General features: G+C 39.3%; 1 protein-coding gene across 2 annotated transcripts; it reads right to left on the reverse strand.

Moving 5' to 3' along the window:
- Nucleotides 1–186: 186 nt before the first annotated feature.
- LOC132095219 (telomere-associated protein RIF1-like) lies at nt 187–18,350 on the reverse strand. 2 transcript variants are annotated; one of them, XM_059500026.1, is made up of 35 exons: nt 18,160–18,350; nt 17,083–17,207; nt 16,506–16,584; nt 16,185–16,281; nt 15,961–16,091; nt 15,782–15,873; nt 15,493–15,682; nt 15,317–15,409; nt 15,072–15,210; nt 14,582–14,733; nt 14,024–14,138; nt 13,468–13,644; nt 13,082–13,192; nt 12,837–12,899; nt 12,630–12,730; nt 12,068–12,154; nt 11,869–11,942; nt 11,527–11,707; nt 11,320–11,427; nt 11,086–11,235; nt 10,886–10,985; nt 10,408–10,805; nt 9,787–9,986; nt 9,541–9,634; nt 9,266–9,397; nt 9,027–9,169; nt 8,740–8,829; nt 6,148–6,208; nt 3,099–6,047; nt 2,888–3,010; nt 2,715–2,801; nt 1,413–1,528; nt 979–1,132; nt 783–903; nt 187–694 (listed from the first exon to the last, which is right to left on the reverse strand). In XM_059500026.1, exons 2-35 carry the CDS (start codon nt 17,193–17,195, stop codon nt 459–461), a joined length of 7,257 nt encoding a protein of 2,418 aa, XP_059356009.1. In that variant the 5' UTR covers nt 17,196–17,207; nt 18,160–18,350; the 3' UTR covers nt 187–458. The 2 variants fall into 2 exon arrangements, with proteins under 2 accessions (XP_059356009.1, XP_059356010.1); XM_059500027.1 differs by lacking the exon at nt 2,715–2,801.
- Between the last annotated feature and the right edge of the window lie 330 nt (nt 18,351–18,680).

An 18,680-nucleotide genomic window follows, 5' to 3' on the forward strand; every position in this document is an offset into this window, starting at 1 on the left:
AACCTTGTAAAAAGGGGCTTCACAGCAATAAGTCAACTTTCTATCAGTAGCTAAAAAAGTAACACCTTGCTTCTGCAGTCAATCTATGTCCTGTCATGGATATGTATTTGTAATTTGGTGGTTTGTAAAAAGCGATTAATAAAAAAAAAATCCTTCAAGCATTTAATGAGAAAAAAGACAAATAAATTGTATTAATTGTATAACTTTATTATTATTTTTTTTTTTAAGTTTTCTTGGCATCTCAGCACAATTTTAGTCTTAAAAAAAATCACTCCATAAAATACATTGACACTTAAGTAGCAATTGAAATGGCTTTCGGCCATTAAAGTCTATTATCTGAAAGAACATAATTAAAAAGTCATCTACTCTAAAATTCAAGCTAAAACTTGAGAAATGAGCAGTCCACTGTTAATCTTAAAGTTAAAAGTGAATCTTATGTCAGGAAAAAGTCTATATCTTCATGGCAAGCCATCATCAAGATTACTCCGCAAGCGGGACTGCATGTGGGTCACAATGCTTCTCATCATTCCGCTCAGATGTTCGTGCATCAGGCCCAGCTGGTCAGGTGAGCAGTGACCAAGCCCCTCTGAAGTTAGGCGTCCACTAAGGGATTCAACATCTGAGATCAAATCACAAGATTTGTTCTCCTCAGCCACTGGTTCTGAATCTGCTTCCACTTCTGATGGTCTGTCATCTGCAAAAAGTTGGGAGTCATGAGGTAAGTCATTGTCATGCTGAAAGTGTCGCCAATGACTGTTGACAGAAGAAATTAAATGGCTAACCTTGAGCCTCTCCTGGTGTTTGCTCGTCCTCTTGGTTTTGAGGAAGCTCCATCTCTTCAGGCTCAGACGTCATTTTCTCCATTTCCTCAAAACTCTTTAGGTCATCAAAATGCCCTTTTCTCTGTACAGCCAAATGTGAGATTTAAGAAATTATCTCCCATAATAAAGAAGATACTAATGCAGCATACACAATTACCTGCTGTTCATGATAGGTTTTAAGTGCTTTCCTCACATTGGAAAGTTTAGGCGAGCGAACAGGAAGAGACTTAATTTCACTTGGGGTAAGGGCACTCAGGTCTCCAACCGTTTTGATGTTTCTTGCTCTAACAAGCTGACCAAAGCCACGAGACCTAAACAAAAAATAAACAGTTATGGCAATTACTTACATTCTTTACATTAATACCCCAGAAAACAACCTTCAGATCTGTGATAAAATCTACTGATGAGAAGAAACCATTTGGGTGAAGAAATGGTATACGTGTACTACCACTTTGACGCCTTTCACCTAAACCACTCAATCAATACTTTGATGTATTTGTAGTACACAAGGGTATAAAATTAAAACTGAGGAATGAACTTAATGAACTGAAGCCAAGATGTATGAAAGGGGAAATGGATAATCTGGCTTACCACATGTTGGAGGATATCTGTGGTAAAACTGCCTCTACAGGGGTAGAACAGCCCACAAGTGCTGGATAAACGCAATCTTTAGCAATAGGACGTGGCTCCTGGCTCATTTCTGAAATCTATGATAAAGAAAGATGAACATTTTAAATAAACTCAAGAAAAAAAATCATTATGAATAGGCAGACTTATATAAAAAACACTTTAAGCCAGTCTAGGCAAATTTCTAAAGCACATTTAAAACAGCAAGTGCTGGCCAAAGTGCTGTAGAGTAAAAGCATAACTTGTTATAAGAATTAAACATTTAAAAATTATATAAAAACGTCCACAACAATACAATAAAATAAAACAATAGCAGCAAATTAAAAAGCTACAGAAAAAACGCAAAGTCTTAAGATGATATTTAAAACTTCTAATATCAGGAGGCAGCCTAATATATGCTGGTAAATCATTACATAATCAAAGAGCAGCAATCGAAAAAAGCACAACTTCCTTTTAATTTAAGATGAAGTCTCCAAGTCCTTTGTCAAGGTTTTCAACTTCGCAATGAATCGAAGATGATAAAAACTGTTTACAACTCCGCTGAATTGCTTAACGAACTTTAGTTCATTATCAAAAATCACTCCTATGTTTTTTACATGTGCATTAAAATTAGCAGATAGTGAGCCTAATCGATTGTTGATCAGATTAAAAGTGGCCAGTAGGCCAAAAAATACGATCTCAGATTTGGATTCATTCAGTGTTATAAAATTAGCAGCCAGTCAGGATTGAACTTCAGTCAGACAATTAAGCAGAGAGAGTATGTTACAGTAATCCTTGTGGTTTAATGGAATGTAAACCTGGGTATTGTCAGTGTAAAAATTATATGGAATATTGTACTTTAGAAAAATAAGACTAAAATAGAACCTTGAGGCACACCACAGTTTAACGGAACAGAGGTGGAAGAGAATTTTCCAATCTCCACCGTAAAAAAATTATCTACCAGAGAGGTAAGATTTAAAATCACTCTAGTGCTCAGCATAGAATAGAAGACCGTCCAAAATCTGCTGCTACTAAAAAGTAATTCAACACCTTTACCAAGACTGACTCCGTACTATGATGCCTACTAAAACCCGACTGATACTTGTCTAACAAATTATAAGTATTGATATAAGCAGTCACTTGATGAAAGACCACCTTTTCCAAGACTTTAGGTAAAAAAAAAAGTTCTGAAATGGGGCGATAGCTATCAAGACTATAAGGATAAAGTCTGGCTTTTTTCCTAAGAGGATTTAACAATTTAAGTACAAGGCAAGAAAAAAAAATTACCAGGCATTTTTTAGAGCTTTTGGATCCAGGGCTACGGAGGTTACGTGGACTTAGACTTGTATATCCTTTTGTGGGTGTAGTGATATACTGTAATAAAATTAAAGAAATTAAACAATAGGCCATGAAGTTAAATCTAATCAGTTTTATATCCTACGATTTCAAAACTCACACACCTTCGATTGTCCACTCAAGACTTTGGACCTAGGTGAGCTTGTGCGAATAACTGGACTACGTCGATCAATATCATCAGCCAGTTCTTGATGATAAATTGGAGTTGCAAAAGACACTCGACGAGACTGCAAAAGAATGTTTTAGAAAAAGAGGAAATTATTATACATTACATGTGTTTCAGTTTCCTAAATAGTATAGTATGCAGTCAAATACCTTATGAAGAGGGGAGGGTGTATCCTCTTCACATGTTCTCTTCTGCCCCTTCTTCAGAATACTGGTGGATGGAGATGCAGATGGAGTCCAGCCACAAGATCGGTTTTTGCTCGGACTCTGGCCAGGCTCTAGTGCACCACTAAGAGTGTCCAAAGGTTTAGGCTTGGGTGGTGAATCCAAGCAGACTCCAGAGGTACTACTTTCAGGGGGTACAGACGTCTCCTCTTGTGGGTCCACAGGAGGATCCTGTTTGTCTATCGGAGCGTCTTCATCCTTCTCAACAAGAGCAACATCCTTGTCAAGCAGTTCTTTGCCATTTGACTCCCCTGGCAGCATAAACTTTTCTCCACTGGGCTTGGAAACAGCAAGGTCTTCACTTTCCTTCACTGCTGGGTTAACTGCATCCTCCTGCTGGACATGGGAAGACTCTAGCTGCTCTTGGCATATAGGTGCATCTTCCACTGGGCGACCTTGACTTGGAGATGTGTCTTGAGGTGTCGAACTCTGCAGAGGTTCTTGACTTACTGAAGCATTTTCCAATCCCTCTTCTTTGTGATTTTGACTACCTGTGCACCCAGAATTCTCCAACTGCTTTGTTTCTGCCTCCGGGAGCTCTACATGCTCCTTGTTTGATTCACCTGTTGGTTTGGATGATTCATGTGTTCCTTCTGCTTCAGACAGCTGAGAAACAATTACACCGAGCTTTGCAATGGGACTTTCAGAAGGGAATACCTCAGATGGGAGTTGAGAGGGCAAGGCTAAAAATGGCTGAACATCAGCATCTGAGACTTCTGCAATTTCTGAACTCTCACTTTTCTTTGCTACAGATGTAGAGCTTGACTGCTCAGATTGAGAGTTCGGGGCATCAGTGACAAGTGGAACCGGTTCACTTTTCAGATCCTGTGATTTTTGGAAGTCACTGCCCTGTGAGAACACATCACGGTTGTTTGAAAAGCAGTTGCAACTTCTAGATCGTCTACGCCCACGGCCCCGTCCCCTGGTATGTGGGCATTTATGCGGCATGTTATTCTTCTTTTTTAAATCTTCCAATCCAATCTGTGAAGATGAATTCAATTCTTCATTTTCCGGTTTCTCACTAATGACCTCCTCATCTGTATCAGTCTTCAGTTCAGATCTGATCTTAATTTTTACATCTTTTTCCGAGGTAATCTGTTCATGGGGTATAACATCAGGGGCAGGGACCTCTTTGTACTTTTGCTCAAGTTCTTTGGTCTCAATGACTAAAATATTCAAACTAGTTTCAATATCTGCCTCATCCTCTGACATCTCCATTGAAACACCAACACCCTCCTTATCTGGCACCATCTCGGTAACTCTCTGCTCTGTGGCAACTGGCAGCACCTCTGTGGATAATGGTTTCCGTGGTCTCTTTTTAGGCCTTGGTCCATCTTGTTGGCTATCAGAGTTTTCAGACTCTGGGTTGTCGGTAGGAGGCAACAAACCTTTAGAGCGCCGAGTTCTGTATCTACCCAGACCTTCTGAGGAATCTTGGCTTGCACTTAACTCTTCAGGATTTACAGTTGATGTGGCATCTCTAGTACTATGGTCTGTCTCTTCTTCTGCAGTTCTCCTTCGCATAACTCTACCCTTCATAATTTTCGGTGTTTGAGAGTCTGTCTGACTTAAGTCGTCTTTGGTCTGTGAACCAGCCAACTCCAGTAATTGAGATTCAGATCTCCTTGTTCTTCGCGTTCGGGCAGTTTGATGGCTATCAGCCTCAGAATCGGAAACGGGTGTATGTGAAGATTTCTTTTTCAAAGTGGACGCATTATGAGGACCGTTTTGCGAGTTTTCATCTGCCTCCTTGTCTATTGATTCCTCAAGGTGCACTCTAGTCTTCCTCGTAGGTCTACCTGGTGACAGACTTTCAGACTCACTGAGAGCTGACAATCTCTCTTTGCTTTGGCTATCCGACCGAGTTACAGGATAACTATCAGAAGAGGACAGAATTTCGCTTGGCTCTTTATTACCAAGCATAAACATCGGAACCTGTGGAAGTGCCTGTGAAGATCCTGCAGAGGAAATCGGTGAATTACTTTTGTTAAGCTCTTGTTTTATTCCTTTGTTCAACTGGTCTTCAACTTTACTGTCTTCAATAACTTTACTTCTCCTTCTTCCAGTCAAAGTGCTAATTGTTGGAGACAGTATGGGATTCTGTGTATTTGTCACCATCGAATCTGCAACTTGTTCTTGACATTTGTTTTTCATCTCCCCTGGATCTTCCCCTGGGCGTACAGGTTTACTTCGCCGTCTGCCTGACCTTCTAGGTTCTTGACTAGCTTGAGAATCAGCAAGACTCTGTGAATCTTTTTCAGGGGAATCTTGTTCCTCTACACTGGCTTTGGACACAGGACTTTTCTCATCACCTGATGTGTCACCAGATAACTGGGTCTGGGTATCTGGGACCACATCCTCTTCTTCATCTGTACCTTCACCTCGATGACCTCCTGTTAACATCTTCTCTGTTACTTCCTCATTTTGAGCAGATGGGTCAGTGCTGCTCCTCTTTCGAGAGTCCACTTTTGTATTCTGAAGTTGCGAGTCATTTGGAGTAGCCTCCAATGCCTTTGAAGAACTCAGTCTTCTCGATTTGCGAATGTGCAGACCAGTAAATGCAACACTTGCAGGACTTGGTGATTTCCCATCAACATATTTCTCTAAGGTTATGAAAGACTGACGCCTCCTATTGGGTTTAGGTGGTGTACCTGAGATCATATCAGATGAACCTGAAACATTAGGGCTGGTCCCCTCAAGTCCACTTTTCTCATGCCCACTCACATCAACTGAGATGTCACTGGATGGTGATAGATTCTTCTCAGAACTTTGATCTTTATTTTGTGAAGTTTTCTCTGGTGTTTCTACGACCAACCCGGTGCCTTCTTGGGTTAGTTTAACATCTGTGGTTGGTTCCTCAGTTGTGGCAACCTCCTTGGGGGAAGGAAACAACATTAGAACCAATTAATACCCTTATCAAAAATCATGCATGCATGTTCTCCACATAATCAAAAATGTAAAAACGCTGTTTTACCTTAAGCTGTATGTCAGCCTCTTCCTCTGGTTGATCCAGTTCATCTTTTGTCAATTTGCCCCTAAAGAAAACGTGTTTACAGAGAGTAAAAAAATGAATTTAAAAAAAAATGCATACATGCATACATACACATATATACATATATATATATATATATATATATACACACACACACACTATATATATATATAAAATTTAAAATGCATAGTTTCAGTAAGGGGGAAGAAAAGCTTTTGGTTTGTCTTCTGAGGCATTTGGCAAAATATTTTATTCACGTTTATTCAAAGCATAAGAAAACATGACTGAAAAAAGTGCATAATATTTCAAATGTTTATAAACCAATTATAATTAAGTTGCTTAAAGAATTATAAACAAAACAGCATCATGCATAGTTTAATGCAAAGGGCGGAAAGCCAATCACACCGAGTACATTTTTCATTTAAACATGAGATACAGTGGGATTGGGAAAAATCTTGAGATATGTTTTTAAAAAGTTGAACACATCTTAATTTTACATGGCTTTCTAAACATGCGAGTGCAATGGTGATGTCCCTCTAGAATATGCGTTCTGTGTGAATGGCTTGGTTTTAGTTTGGATGCAAACAAGATCTTATCCACATTGATTTTTTTTTTTCCCACAATATTTTGAATGAACATCGCAGCAGCTGCATCTAGTTGCTTCAAATGGATAGGCTCACAAAAACAATGCAATGACACTTATATTGTCATCGCATCACGTGCACCACTGATAAAGGCCAAAGTATAATTTGCGCACCGTCCGCATTATGCAATTTATTATTATCAAGAGGGCTCACGGACAGCCACACAACCTGCTCGCGCAGCCTCAAACTACCTGAACGCGGTTAGGGTTTGTCGATTTTTATTTAAAATTTGACGAATATTCAAAATTCAAATTTTTTTGACAGCCCTTATATACAGTCGTGGCCAAAAGTTTTGAGAATTACATAAATATTGGAAAAGTTGCTGCTTAAGTTTTTATAATAGCATTTTGCATATACTCCAGAATGTTATGAAGAGTGATCAGATGAATTGCATAGTCCTTCTTTGCCATGAAAATTAACTTAATCCCAAAAAAACCTTTCCACTGCATTTCATTGCTGTCATTAAAGGACCTGCTGAGATCATTTCAGTAATCGTCTTGTTAACTCAGGTGAGAATGTTGATGAGCACAAGGCTGGAGATCATTATGTCAGGCTGATTGGGTTAGAATGGCAGACTTGACATGTTAAAAGGAGGGTGATGCTTGAAATCATTGTTCTTCCATTGTTAACCATGGTGACCTGCAAAGAAACGTGTGCAGCCATCATTGCGTTGCATAAAAATGGCTTCACAGGCAAGGATATTGTGGCTGCTAAGATTGCACCTAAATCAACAATTTATAGGATCTTCAAGAACTTCAAGGAAAGAGAGTTCAATTCTTGTAAAGAAGGCTTCAGGGCGTCCAAGAAAGTCCAGCAAGCGCCAGGATCGTCTCCTAAAGAGGATTCAGCTGCGGGATCGGAGTGCCACCAGTGCAGAGCTTCCTCAGGAAAGGCAGCAGGCAGGTGTGAGCGCATCTGCACGCACAGTGAGGCCAAGACTTTTGGAAGATGGCCTGGTGTCAAGAAGGGCAGCAAAGAAGCCACTTCTCTCCAAAAAAAACATCAGGGACAGATTGATCTTCTGCAGAAAGTATAGTGAATGGACTGCTGAGGACTGGGGCAAAGTCATATTCTCCGATGAAGCCCCTTTCTGATTGTTTGGGGCATCTGGAAAAAGGCTTGTCCGGAGAAGAAAAGGTGAGCGCTACCATCAGTCCTGTGTCATGCCAACAGTAAAGCATCCTGACACCATTCATGTGTGCGGTTGCTTCTCATCCAAGGGAGTGGGCTCACTCACAATTCTGTCCAAAAACACAGCCATGAATAAAGAATGGTACCAAAACACCCTCCAACCGCAACTTCTTCCAACAACAGTTTGGTGAAGAACAATGCATTTTTCAGCACGATGGAGCACCGTGCCATAAGGCAAAAGTGATAACTAAGTGGTTCGGGGACCAGAATGTTGAAATTTTGGGTCCATGGCCTGGAAACTCCCCAGATCTTAATCCCATTGAGAACTTGTGGTCAATCCTCAAGAGGCAGGTGGACAAGCAAAAACCCACTAATTCTGACAAACTCCAAGAAGTGATTATGAAAGAATGGGTTGCTATCAGTCAGGATTTGGCCCAGAAGTTGATTGAGAGCACGCCCAGTCGAATTGGAGAGGTCCTGAAAAAGAAGGGCCAACACTGCAAATACTGACTCTTTGCATAAATGTCATGTAATTGTCGATAAAAGCCTTTGAAACGTATGAAGTGCTTGTAATTATTTTTCAGTACATCACAGAAACAACTGAAACAAAGATCTAAAAGCAGTTTAGCAGCAAACTTTTTAAAAACTAATATTTATGTAATTCTCAAAACTTTTGGCCACGACTGTACACACACACACACCCCTATAGGTATTTACACACACACACACACACACACACACACACACACACACAAACAAAAATGTAGAACAAAAACAAAGCCAGAATTTCAATACATACATGGACTCTTCCTGACTCTGAGTAAACTGTGTAAAGGCTGTGGTGTCCAGGGAGGCATCCAGATTATTATACAGTGCAGGAATGTCAACCCTTATGCAAACAAATATCAAGGCAGAATTTAGAGTCAAGAGAGGAAAAACATAAATCTAGACAATTTCTTATTTTCAAGAAGCTTAATGATGACATGACCACAGATACATCAGTAGGATTCACAAGAAATTAAATGAAATGCTGCCTTCACAATTTTAGAAATCTGCTATAACAAAAACAATTGTGAACAAACCTACCGTTTAGTTCTTTTAATCTCTTTTTGGTGCTCAGTTAGTACTCTCTCCTTTGTCTCTGGGGGAATAAAAACAAAATCCACTGATGCCTCCTCCTCAATAGCTTTTCGCTTCAAGGGCTTGGGTGATCCAAAATCCAGCTTTACCTAAAGAGGCAATGGGTGAATTGAAGGACCTGGCTTGTACTTAAGAGCCACCATCGATATTTAAAAGTTTTGATGCATTTTCAACTGATTACTTACAGACACCGGCTTTGCTGCATTTGCAGAGCCTCTTCCTTTTAGCTCTTCTGCCCTCTCCAGAAGAGAGTCCCTCTTTCCCACAGAGGTCATCTTTACCCCGCTAATCGGTGGGTCCAGCTGAGAACTCTCACCCTGATTAGAGAACACAACATGTTTAGAACTCGATTAGGAAAAGAAAAAGAAAAACCAAGATGTTTGACTGAGCTAAATTCACTGTGTTTACAGTTCTGTGTTCTTCACATATTACATCAGCTGGACTAAATCACTGAATGTACCGTATACTGTCCGCTGCAATCATCTGATGCACCAACAGCTTCAAAACCAGGTAAAATCAGGGGAGTCTTTTGCTTAGCCTGACTTAAAACAGACCTGGGGAGGGGGTGCATATAAAAATGTAAAAAAAAAAACACACAAATTAAGAATTAATTTTAAGACAAGCATACTTGCTGAATTAAAGATCTGAAAAATTGGCCCATACTACATATTACACACAAATTCCCAACAATGGTATGAAAACGAACCTGAGAGGCTCAGAGTAAGTCAAGGTGAGTGCATTTCCAAAGGTGGCATTCCAGAACTGCATGACCACAGAACGAATTTGCTTGCTCTTGTGCGGAAAAAGCACACAAAGCAAGGGCGACAACATGGCAAGCATCTCATCATCATGCAGAGTTGATTGTGTCTGAAGGCAGCCAAGCAGGTCTGTGGCCAGTTTCTCCAACTACAAAACAGACAGCAAATAAATATATAAGCCTACCTAACTCTACGTATGCGATACTGGACCACAAAACCAATAATAAGGGTAGATGATCAAAAATCATTAGGATATTAAGTAAAGATGATGTTCCATGAAGATATTTTGTAAATGTCCTACTGTACATAAAACTTAAGTCCTTAGCAATCAATGCATATTACTAATCAAATTAATTTGAACAACTTTAAAGGCAATTTTCTAAAAAATTTTGATAGTTGTATCTCAAATATTGTCCTATCCTGATAAACCATACTTTAATGGAAAGCTTATTTATTCAGCATTCAGCTATATAAATCTCAATTTCAAAAATTTGACCCTTATGGCTGGATTTGTGGTCCAGTTTCACAAATAAAAAGACGATTTCAAATTCACAGATAGTAATTCTTACCTTGGGTCCTAGTGTCGCACTGAGCTTTGATGGTTCATCATGACTTTCATAAAAGAAAGAAAAAACAAACAGTGTTCGATAATGACAAAAAGAAAGTTCAAAGTATAAAGGATAAGAAAATGCAACACACCTGGAGAACTGTTGAAAAAGGTGCGCGAGTGGTTTGGTGAGGATGGACAGCACCTCTTGAATGAACGTGGGTAGAGTGATATTAGTGAAAAGTGTTGACAAGTTAGAAACCAGCATCAAGCCAATTCCACTGGTGGACTCCACAGATGCTTCGGAGAGGTCCACAGACAGGAAAGCATCTAGAGTCTGCATCAGGAGAGTGTGGAAGGTCGAGAGATTCCCCAGAGCTTTGCTCTTCTTGCGTACCCATCTCAAAGGTGTTCGGGAAGCTATGAATATGAACATGAAAAAAAGGTGACAGTGCCATTTACGCAACTTTGGCAACTTGAAACTGAAGCAAAAGCCTTACATTTCATCTTCTGCTGGAACTGTGGGGTGTAAGGTGAGAAGTCCATGCTCTCAGAGAGGATGAGCAAGATATTTGCCATTACATCTAACATCGGCAGATTCTAAAATAACAACAAATATTATACATAAAAAATTTACACTCCAATTAGGTGCACAACTGAATAAATCTTCCACTTTACTACATAGTTGGAAAGGCCATACTTTCAGAGCGTCGGTGTCGAGAGAGGCAGAGATCTTGGCACACAGCTCTTCACAGCATATGTTCTCCTCTGCTGTGGCTACCAAAGCTGAGCAGCGAGCAAACGCCTTGTAAAGCCTGGACCAAGTACAGATCATGGCCTTCTGAGAGGTCTATTTTAAAAAAGACAATGTCATATGAAGCATTTGCATAATACTGCAGAAAGCATCAGCAATGTAGCCAAAATGGTCTCTTACTTGGGGCAGGGGTGAACCAGGCAGAAGGTGAACAACTGGGAACATCAAGGCACTGTAAATGCCACTGAAGTTATGCTCCAGAGCATCTCCTTGATTCACTTCATTGGTCTGTGTTGAAATGATTTATCACTTAGTAGTGAAATACAAGGTTTGACTGGCACTGAAATGCACATTCATTCTACAGCACTAATGATCTGAGATTAATACCTGAGTGATGGTGTCCGTCAGATGGTTTACCACCGTGCTCCACATCCTCCAGAGCTGTTTCTTGTCCTTAACAGCCTCCACACTCCCACTAATCGCTCCTAAAACAGCCTCTCCAAATGCCAGGGGCGATGTAGGTCCACAAAACCCACAGCTCACAAGGATTTCCAGGGTTGAAAAAAACCTGCCAGAAGCAAAAAAAAAAAAAAAAAAAAGTTGCCCCAGTTAAGCAAACAAAGTCATTGGAAACTGGATTAAGAGTGTTTCTGCTCTTTTAAAAAGGTTTATTGCAAAAAAAAAAAAAAAAAAAAAAAAAAAAAAAACACTTGAAAGATTTATGCTTACCTCTCATCTTCAAGAAAGGATGAGAGCTGGCTACTCTTGGAGAACAGCAGTATCAGGAAAAGTGCTGGCGTACCCTGGAAAAGATGGAGAGAAAATATTTTTACACATTCATGATATACAGACATGCGTGAATTCAAAGGGTATTAAAATGTTGTTAATTTTAGCAAGGCTTTACAATAAGGTCTAAAAAGCCACTTACATTTAACACATCCATGTTTGCCACTTGATAAGCTGCGGAACCGAGCACCTTCTGAGGTATTCCCTTAACAGTGGCTTCCAGCAAAAGCTGCAGCAAATAATGAAAATATGTTCAAACAGCAGGGGTGAATCAACAACCTATAGAACCTTTTGAGATGAATACAAAAAATAAAAAATAAAAAGAACAACCCCAGACATTTGAACTTTAAAGCTTTTAAAGTGTCATGGTCACCAAGGCTACATTTAGGATTAAAAATACAGTAAAACGTTATTAGTAAATCCTTTTATCATTTAAAAATATTTATTATTTAAATACATTTTAAAATGCATTTTAAAACAGCAAAGCTGAATTTTCAGCATCCATTTACTCCAGTCTTATGTGATTCTTCAAAAAGCATTTTCTAATATCAGGATTATTTATTTATTTTTGATGAATATAAAGTTCTTATCTTTGAGTCCAAACATTTGAAAGGTAGTATATTTTAAAATCGCATCTTTGTGGTGTAACACTTTCAGCATCCAAGTCATTTAGCAGGTCATTTTACCATGAAGTGCCATCTTACCAGGGCACGTTCAGCAGGCAGATCGGAGGAGGACATGATGGACTGCAAAGCCTGTAGAAGCAGTGTGAGAACCTCAGACCCCTGTCTATCCTTCTTATTACCTGTTGATGGGAAAAGTTTATAGATTACTATGAGCCAGTATCCACAACACAAAGTATCTGTGCAAATTATCTCTGACTTTCTAAGAGAGAGCAAATGTTAACATACCGGCTTCTATAGCTGTGCTGACAGAGCAGATCAGGTTGCTCCAAATGAGACTAATCAATGCTTCTGTGGACAATAAACACTCATTTCAGATGATGAACATGGACAGCTTCAGCATTTCTTTCATTTCCAAATGATCTAAATAATAAGACTTTTGCTTCCAAGCAGGCCAATAAGAGAAACAGCTAAAACAAAATTTAAGCTGGCCTCTTAAATCCAGGCTACATTGTGCAGATTATGTTGAATACCTGGAGCATGTTCTCCCACAGTAATGAAGCCTTCTTTGACGGCTGATATGAGGGTGGAGGCATGTCTACTGAAGGAAGAAGGGCTGGTAAAGAGCGGGTGCGTCAGGGGCTCTGGAAACAAATGGTACACTGACACTGTTAGCATATAATTACAGTAAGCTTCAATATATCAGGCTGTATTAACAGGGTCCATACACATTTTTACCAAAAAATGTCCATGACCTGAGGCAAATATGTATGATCTAGCTTGGTGGTTAAATTAAAAAGATCTGATTAAATATATAATATATTTTCTACAAATATTATAATTTAAACCACAAATAATCCATTTAAAATTGATAAAAAAAATAACAATAAGCTCTAGACAATACTAGATGTATGCTTACCCAGACTGAGCTGAAGATTTTCTCTAGCTGCTGTGACTGTAACCTCCGGACCCTCAAGCCAGTGCAGGAGCATCTCTAGTCCGAGGAGCTGAATGGAGCGGTAGGACTGAGCCGCCTGCACACTGCTGTTCAGATTCATGCGAGGAGTAGTGCTTGGTGTGCTGCAGGAGGGAATGCCTGGAGAACAGAAAGATGAAGCATTAAGTTAAAAAAATTAAATATGCAGGGTGGGGTTTTGATTCGATCCATCAGCTGTTGACTGGATGGAGGCAGATCTGAGCTTGCAGTTGATTGTGGAGAGGAAAGATTTAAGCGGACAATGACTGAAGAAGTCCAGTAAACATCGTCACAGAGAAGGCGGTCAGTGCGGAAGATTGACTTTGATAAAATATTAGGTCAGGGTAAAAAAAATAATTAAATGTATGCATGGACAAATTGATCACAGTAAGATTTATAAACATGAATTTAGAAATTGCCCCTTCATGCTGACTTTAAAGGATGTAATCTCATATCATCTTTATCAAATGAAAGCACAATGAGAGGAAGTGAGCTGTACCTGATTTAGGGGTGTTAGGGGTGCCATTGCTTGGGTTAGAGGTTCGAGCAGGTGTAGTCGGGCTCAGCAATGGAGAATCAGATGGAAGTGTGTTGTGCAGTAGTGGTACACCAACCTTTAAGACAGAGTGATGGAAAGAATGGATAGAGATATACATTGTTCTCAGTAATCATGGGAAGTCGTGGCCAAATGGTTAGAGAATCGGATTTATAATCCCAAAGGTTGCAAGTTCGAGTCTCCTGCCAGCACGAATTGTAGGTGGGGGGAGTGAATGTACAGCGCTCTCTCCAGCTTCAATCCCACGACTGAGGTGCCCTTGAGCAAGGCACCCAACCCCCAACTGCTCCCCGGACACAGCAGCATAAATGGCTGACCACTGCTACAGTGGGTGTTCAATGCTCTGTGTGCGGACTTTAGATGGGTTAAATGCAGAGCATGAATTCCGAGTATGGGTTATCATACTTGGCTCACATCACACTTACACTTAATTAGTAAGACCATGGCCATACAACGGTTACAAATATCTGAAAGCACCAATGTAAACGCAGTCAAATTTACCTGCTCAAAGTTAGCGGACAAGTTGGGTCCGAGCTTGACTACAAGGTACCACCACACTTCCAGCTTAGTGAGCAGAAGGGCTTCAGTCCTGACTTGGATGGAACTAAGGGGCTGCATGAGGAGCTTTAGACGCTTGCTGCTGCACAGGATATCTGCTCAAGAGAAGCCATTCGAAAGCCAACTTAGAAAAAGCAAAAAAATTAAAAAAAATAAATAAAGAAAGAAAATAAAATAAAAAAAGCTATGAACTATTGCTATATGGGTCCAAAAGGTTTTCAATAATTTTCCAAGACCAATAATTTTCTCATCTGATGTTACTGAATAAACATTTTTAAACATTCAATCCAAAATGCAATTTTATCCATACCTAGAAAAACAACTTTATTTTAAATGACTTCCCACAAAGCAAACTATGTAATGCTCTGATGTTCCTACATTTTCAGTTACTGTGACTATTACTCCTAAATACAAAGAAAAAAAATAAACTAACCTGGATTAAGGGCGAAATTATCAATGAGGCTTTTCCAAGCTATGAAGGCAATCTTCTTAATATTAGGAGAAGAGTTGCGGAAACCCAACTCCTCTAAATACAGCAAGGAATTAATGAAAGCACCGCCTTTGTGGAGCAACTGAAAAGAGACACATACAATAGAAACCCATACTTTTCCAAAATGACAATCTCAAGATTCAGAACTGAAATAGTGATGAGCATTATTTGGTTACTAAATATCTTACCTTCCCCAGAAGTCTCACAAACAAGGGCCAGAGCTTCAGCATATTAGTCTCATTTTTAGATGTAAACAGCTTCTGCATTTCAGGGATAAGCATCTAAAGGCAGCAAAGCATTACAGTTATTTGTATTTATGCATTCATATCTGCACAACAAAATAAACTAACATATATACACTTACAGAAGACATCATCGGCTCTACAATGGCAGCCACCTCTTGCTGCTTCTCCAGAAGAAGAGGCAAGCCCAGCTCCAGGGCTGCTGCGGCACGCAAGCGCACTTTATTGGCCGAGTGAACCACCAGAGGAATAACCAGCTTGGCCCAACACACGGCTCCAGCAGCCATTTGAGACGGGGCCTGCTCCAGCAACCTGACATTCACCACAAAAAAAAATAATCTAACCTTATTTACAGAACACCTCCCTATGAAGAGCAAGGCAAGAATGCACTACCAAGAAATTTCAACAAACCTTATGATGACATTGAGTGATTCATGTTCAATGAGGATCGACTGAACCTCTCTGGTCTGCATGGCCTCTAGACTCTTCAGAATCTCTGGGGTCTGAAATGGAAAAAGCAACATTTTTAGCAAAAAAAAAAAAAAAAAAAATAGGGTTTATTTCAGGCACAACATGCATGATAAACAAACCTTTTTGGATGCCACTTCTGGCGGGAAATTCTGTTTTGAAATCACCCATAACGCTCGAGTGCACGTAAACTTCTCTTTTGATTTTACCACAACATTACAGAGCGTTGACAGTATATCTTCTGAAATATTTGCTGTAGCAAAAAAATATATAAATAGATTATGGATGCTATTTCTCATGGAAAGTAATAAGTATATTATATTAAAGAATTCAACTTTTTCTCTACCTGGTATGACTGAAACAATGTGTGAGTGGAAAACACAGAATCCCAAAGCTTGCAATGCAGCTTGACACAGCTCCTCGTTCTCACTGGAGATATGAACCTGAAAGAAAAAAAAAATTCATCTGCAGGGTTGATGACATAGCAGAGACATAGGTTTCTATAATAATAAATATTTCTAAATAATAACTTTTGCCTATTCATAATAATAATTAAAAAAATACATATATACACACAGACACACACACATATATAGAGTCACATATTAGTTACATTCAAAAAGATCCAATGAACGAGTCTGATAATTCATAAAGAACAAAAACTTACCAAAAGGACTTTACTAAGACGTGCAAAATGTTTTACAACTACAGGCAGAAACGGACGCCCTTCCTCTCCATTCAGGCGGCTGGGAGAAAGAAAAAGAACAACAAAAGTCCCATGGTTAACCTATGAATACCTTTAAATGTTACCACCAATTGCATGCTCACTAGACACACGAGAACCAATGAGGTTGGTTCTAAAGTATTAAGCAATAACTGAGCTTCTGTTTAACATTCAATGCACTCTATATGTACATTGATCAACACATACATGTGACTAAATTAAATGTGTTCATTTAAACCTATTGTGTCTGAGACTTTGATGAAACTAATCAATACATATGAATTGCTTTTATGACCTCTTTAAGAACTTTATTAAGTGTAAACATTTTTTAATTTTCAAATATCAATTTAACCATAAAATAGCTCCTGAATGCCATTTTCATATAAAGTGTGGACAGAGTAACCGCTGACAAAACTGTATCACTACAACACTAAAAGAGCTAATATCATGAAGGAGACATCCATGCATTTGACTAAAACCTACTAAAAGATGGACACTAGAACCGTAGGTTAACCCTTACTTTGCGATGGTGATGTAGGCATCTGTCTTCTCTGACAGCCCGGCTGCTTCATCTTCCAGACACTCCAGAAGAGGAAGGAGGCTGGCACTAGACAGAGGCACTGCTGCCATCATCCTCCTCACAGCCTGAAAGACAGGAAAGCACATTAAACTGATGCACACAGCTTTGACTACCACAAGCCAGAATGTAATGCAAGAAAATGTGAAAAATCTTACTGGTTCAGTTGTTTAATTGGAAAAGGCCTTTAAATAACTTTTTTAAAATGCATTTCAAAACTCTTCTGCCCCTTGGACCTGTGGCACCCTAGAATGACTCCCACCTTTCACCCTTAACATAGCCCTGACTGAGTTTTGTTTAATAGTCTGCAATTAACAGTTGATTATGAAATGATATGCATTCATTTGAATATATGACAAACAAATATTTTAACTATTATAATGTTATAAAATGTTTAACTCGTGTGACCAGGAGTCGATGCATGCGTGCAGGACATCGTGTCCTCTCGATGCACATGAGATCTCTGGTGAACAAATGGCAATAATGTCTTCAAATCAAGACCAAGAGATGTAAATTCAGTCGTCTATTTCACCTTAATGACACATTTGGAAAGAATAAAACCTCACACGCATCTTACATATGATGTTTAACGTTAGCTAGCCGGGTGCACGAGAGGCTAATAACAATGCGCCATCTATATCATCAAACTCTGACAATTATCATAATGCGTTTGATTTTAAATACTAGTTTTTTTTTAGTTGTGGTAGGTGTGCCATCATATCCTGAGCTGTCCAAGATGCGAATATTAGACCTTAATGTCGTCTGTATCTTTAAGCTATTGTGTAATCATGTGCGTTGAGCGTACAACTTGTAGACACAGAGATCAAACAGAGAGATCAAAATGTGCCGTGTATTGAAACCTTTAAACCGTCGTGTATGCTTTTGCTGAAATCAATCTAATCTAACAGGAACTTTCCCTACAAAGACTGCTGAGTTAGCGAGCTAGTTACCCTCATGATCATGTTACCCACCCAACCCCCTGAGCACACGGACCAACAGACACAACTCAAGACGTCTCACCTCGCGCCTGAGGACACGCTATCGCCCACTGAAGGCGAGATCATCGACACACGAGCTGTATCAGAGGAATCGGGAGAGTTTATACAACAGTGTTTGTAAATGATCAAGGTTACGCTGCGTTTGTCCACTCCTCACTCCCCGCGAAAATGCTGGCGCCAAACATGACGCGTTGAAACCGTCACCTTCAACCCCACGTCAGCTCCGCCCTCTCATAAATTATTTATTGAATGAATTAAGATACTTTGCCAAAACTTGAATAAAAATTCGAACAAATAATTAGGATACCCTGGTCGTTTGCTTGTTTTTAGTGAAATTTCACAACAATGTCTCGTTTGTTAAACACATTAGTTAACATGAAATAACAAAATATACCAGTATTTCTTCATATTTTATTAACATTAGCTAATATTAACTTCAGCACTTATCAAAACATTTTAAAACCAAAGTTATATCTGTTAACATTTGTTAATGGACTTTGAAGAAACATACAAACAATAAGCAACTGCATTGGTATTGACTAA

This window comes from Carassius carassius, chromosome 19 (assembly GCF_963082965.1).
Source record: "Carassius carassius chromosome 19, fCarCar2.1, whole genome shotgun sequence".
In the NCBI taxonomy this organism is placed as follows: Eukaryota; Metazoa; Chordata; class Actinopteri; order Cypriniformes; family Cyprinidae; genus Carassius; species Carassius carassius.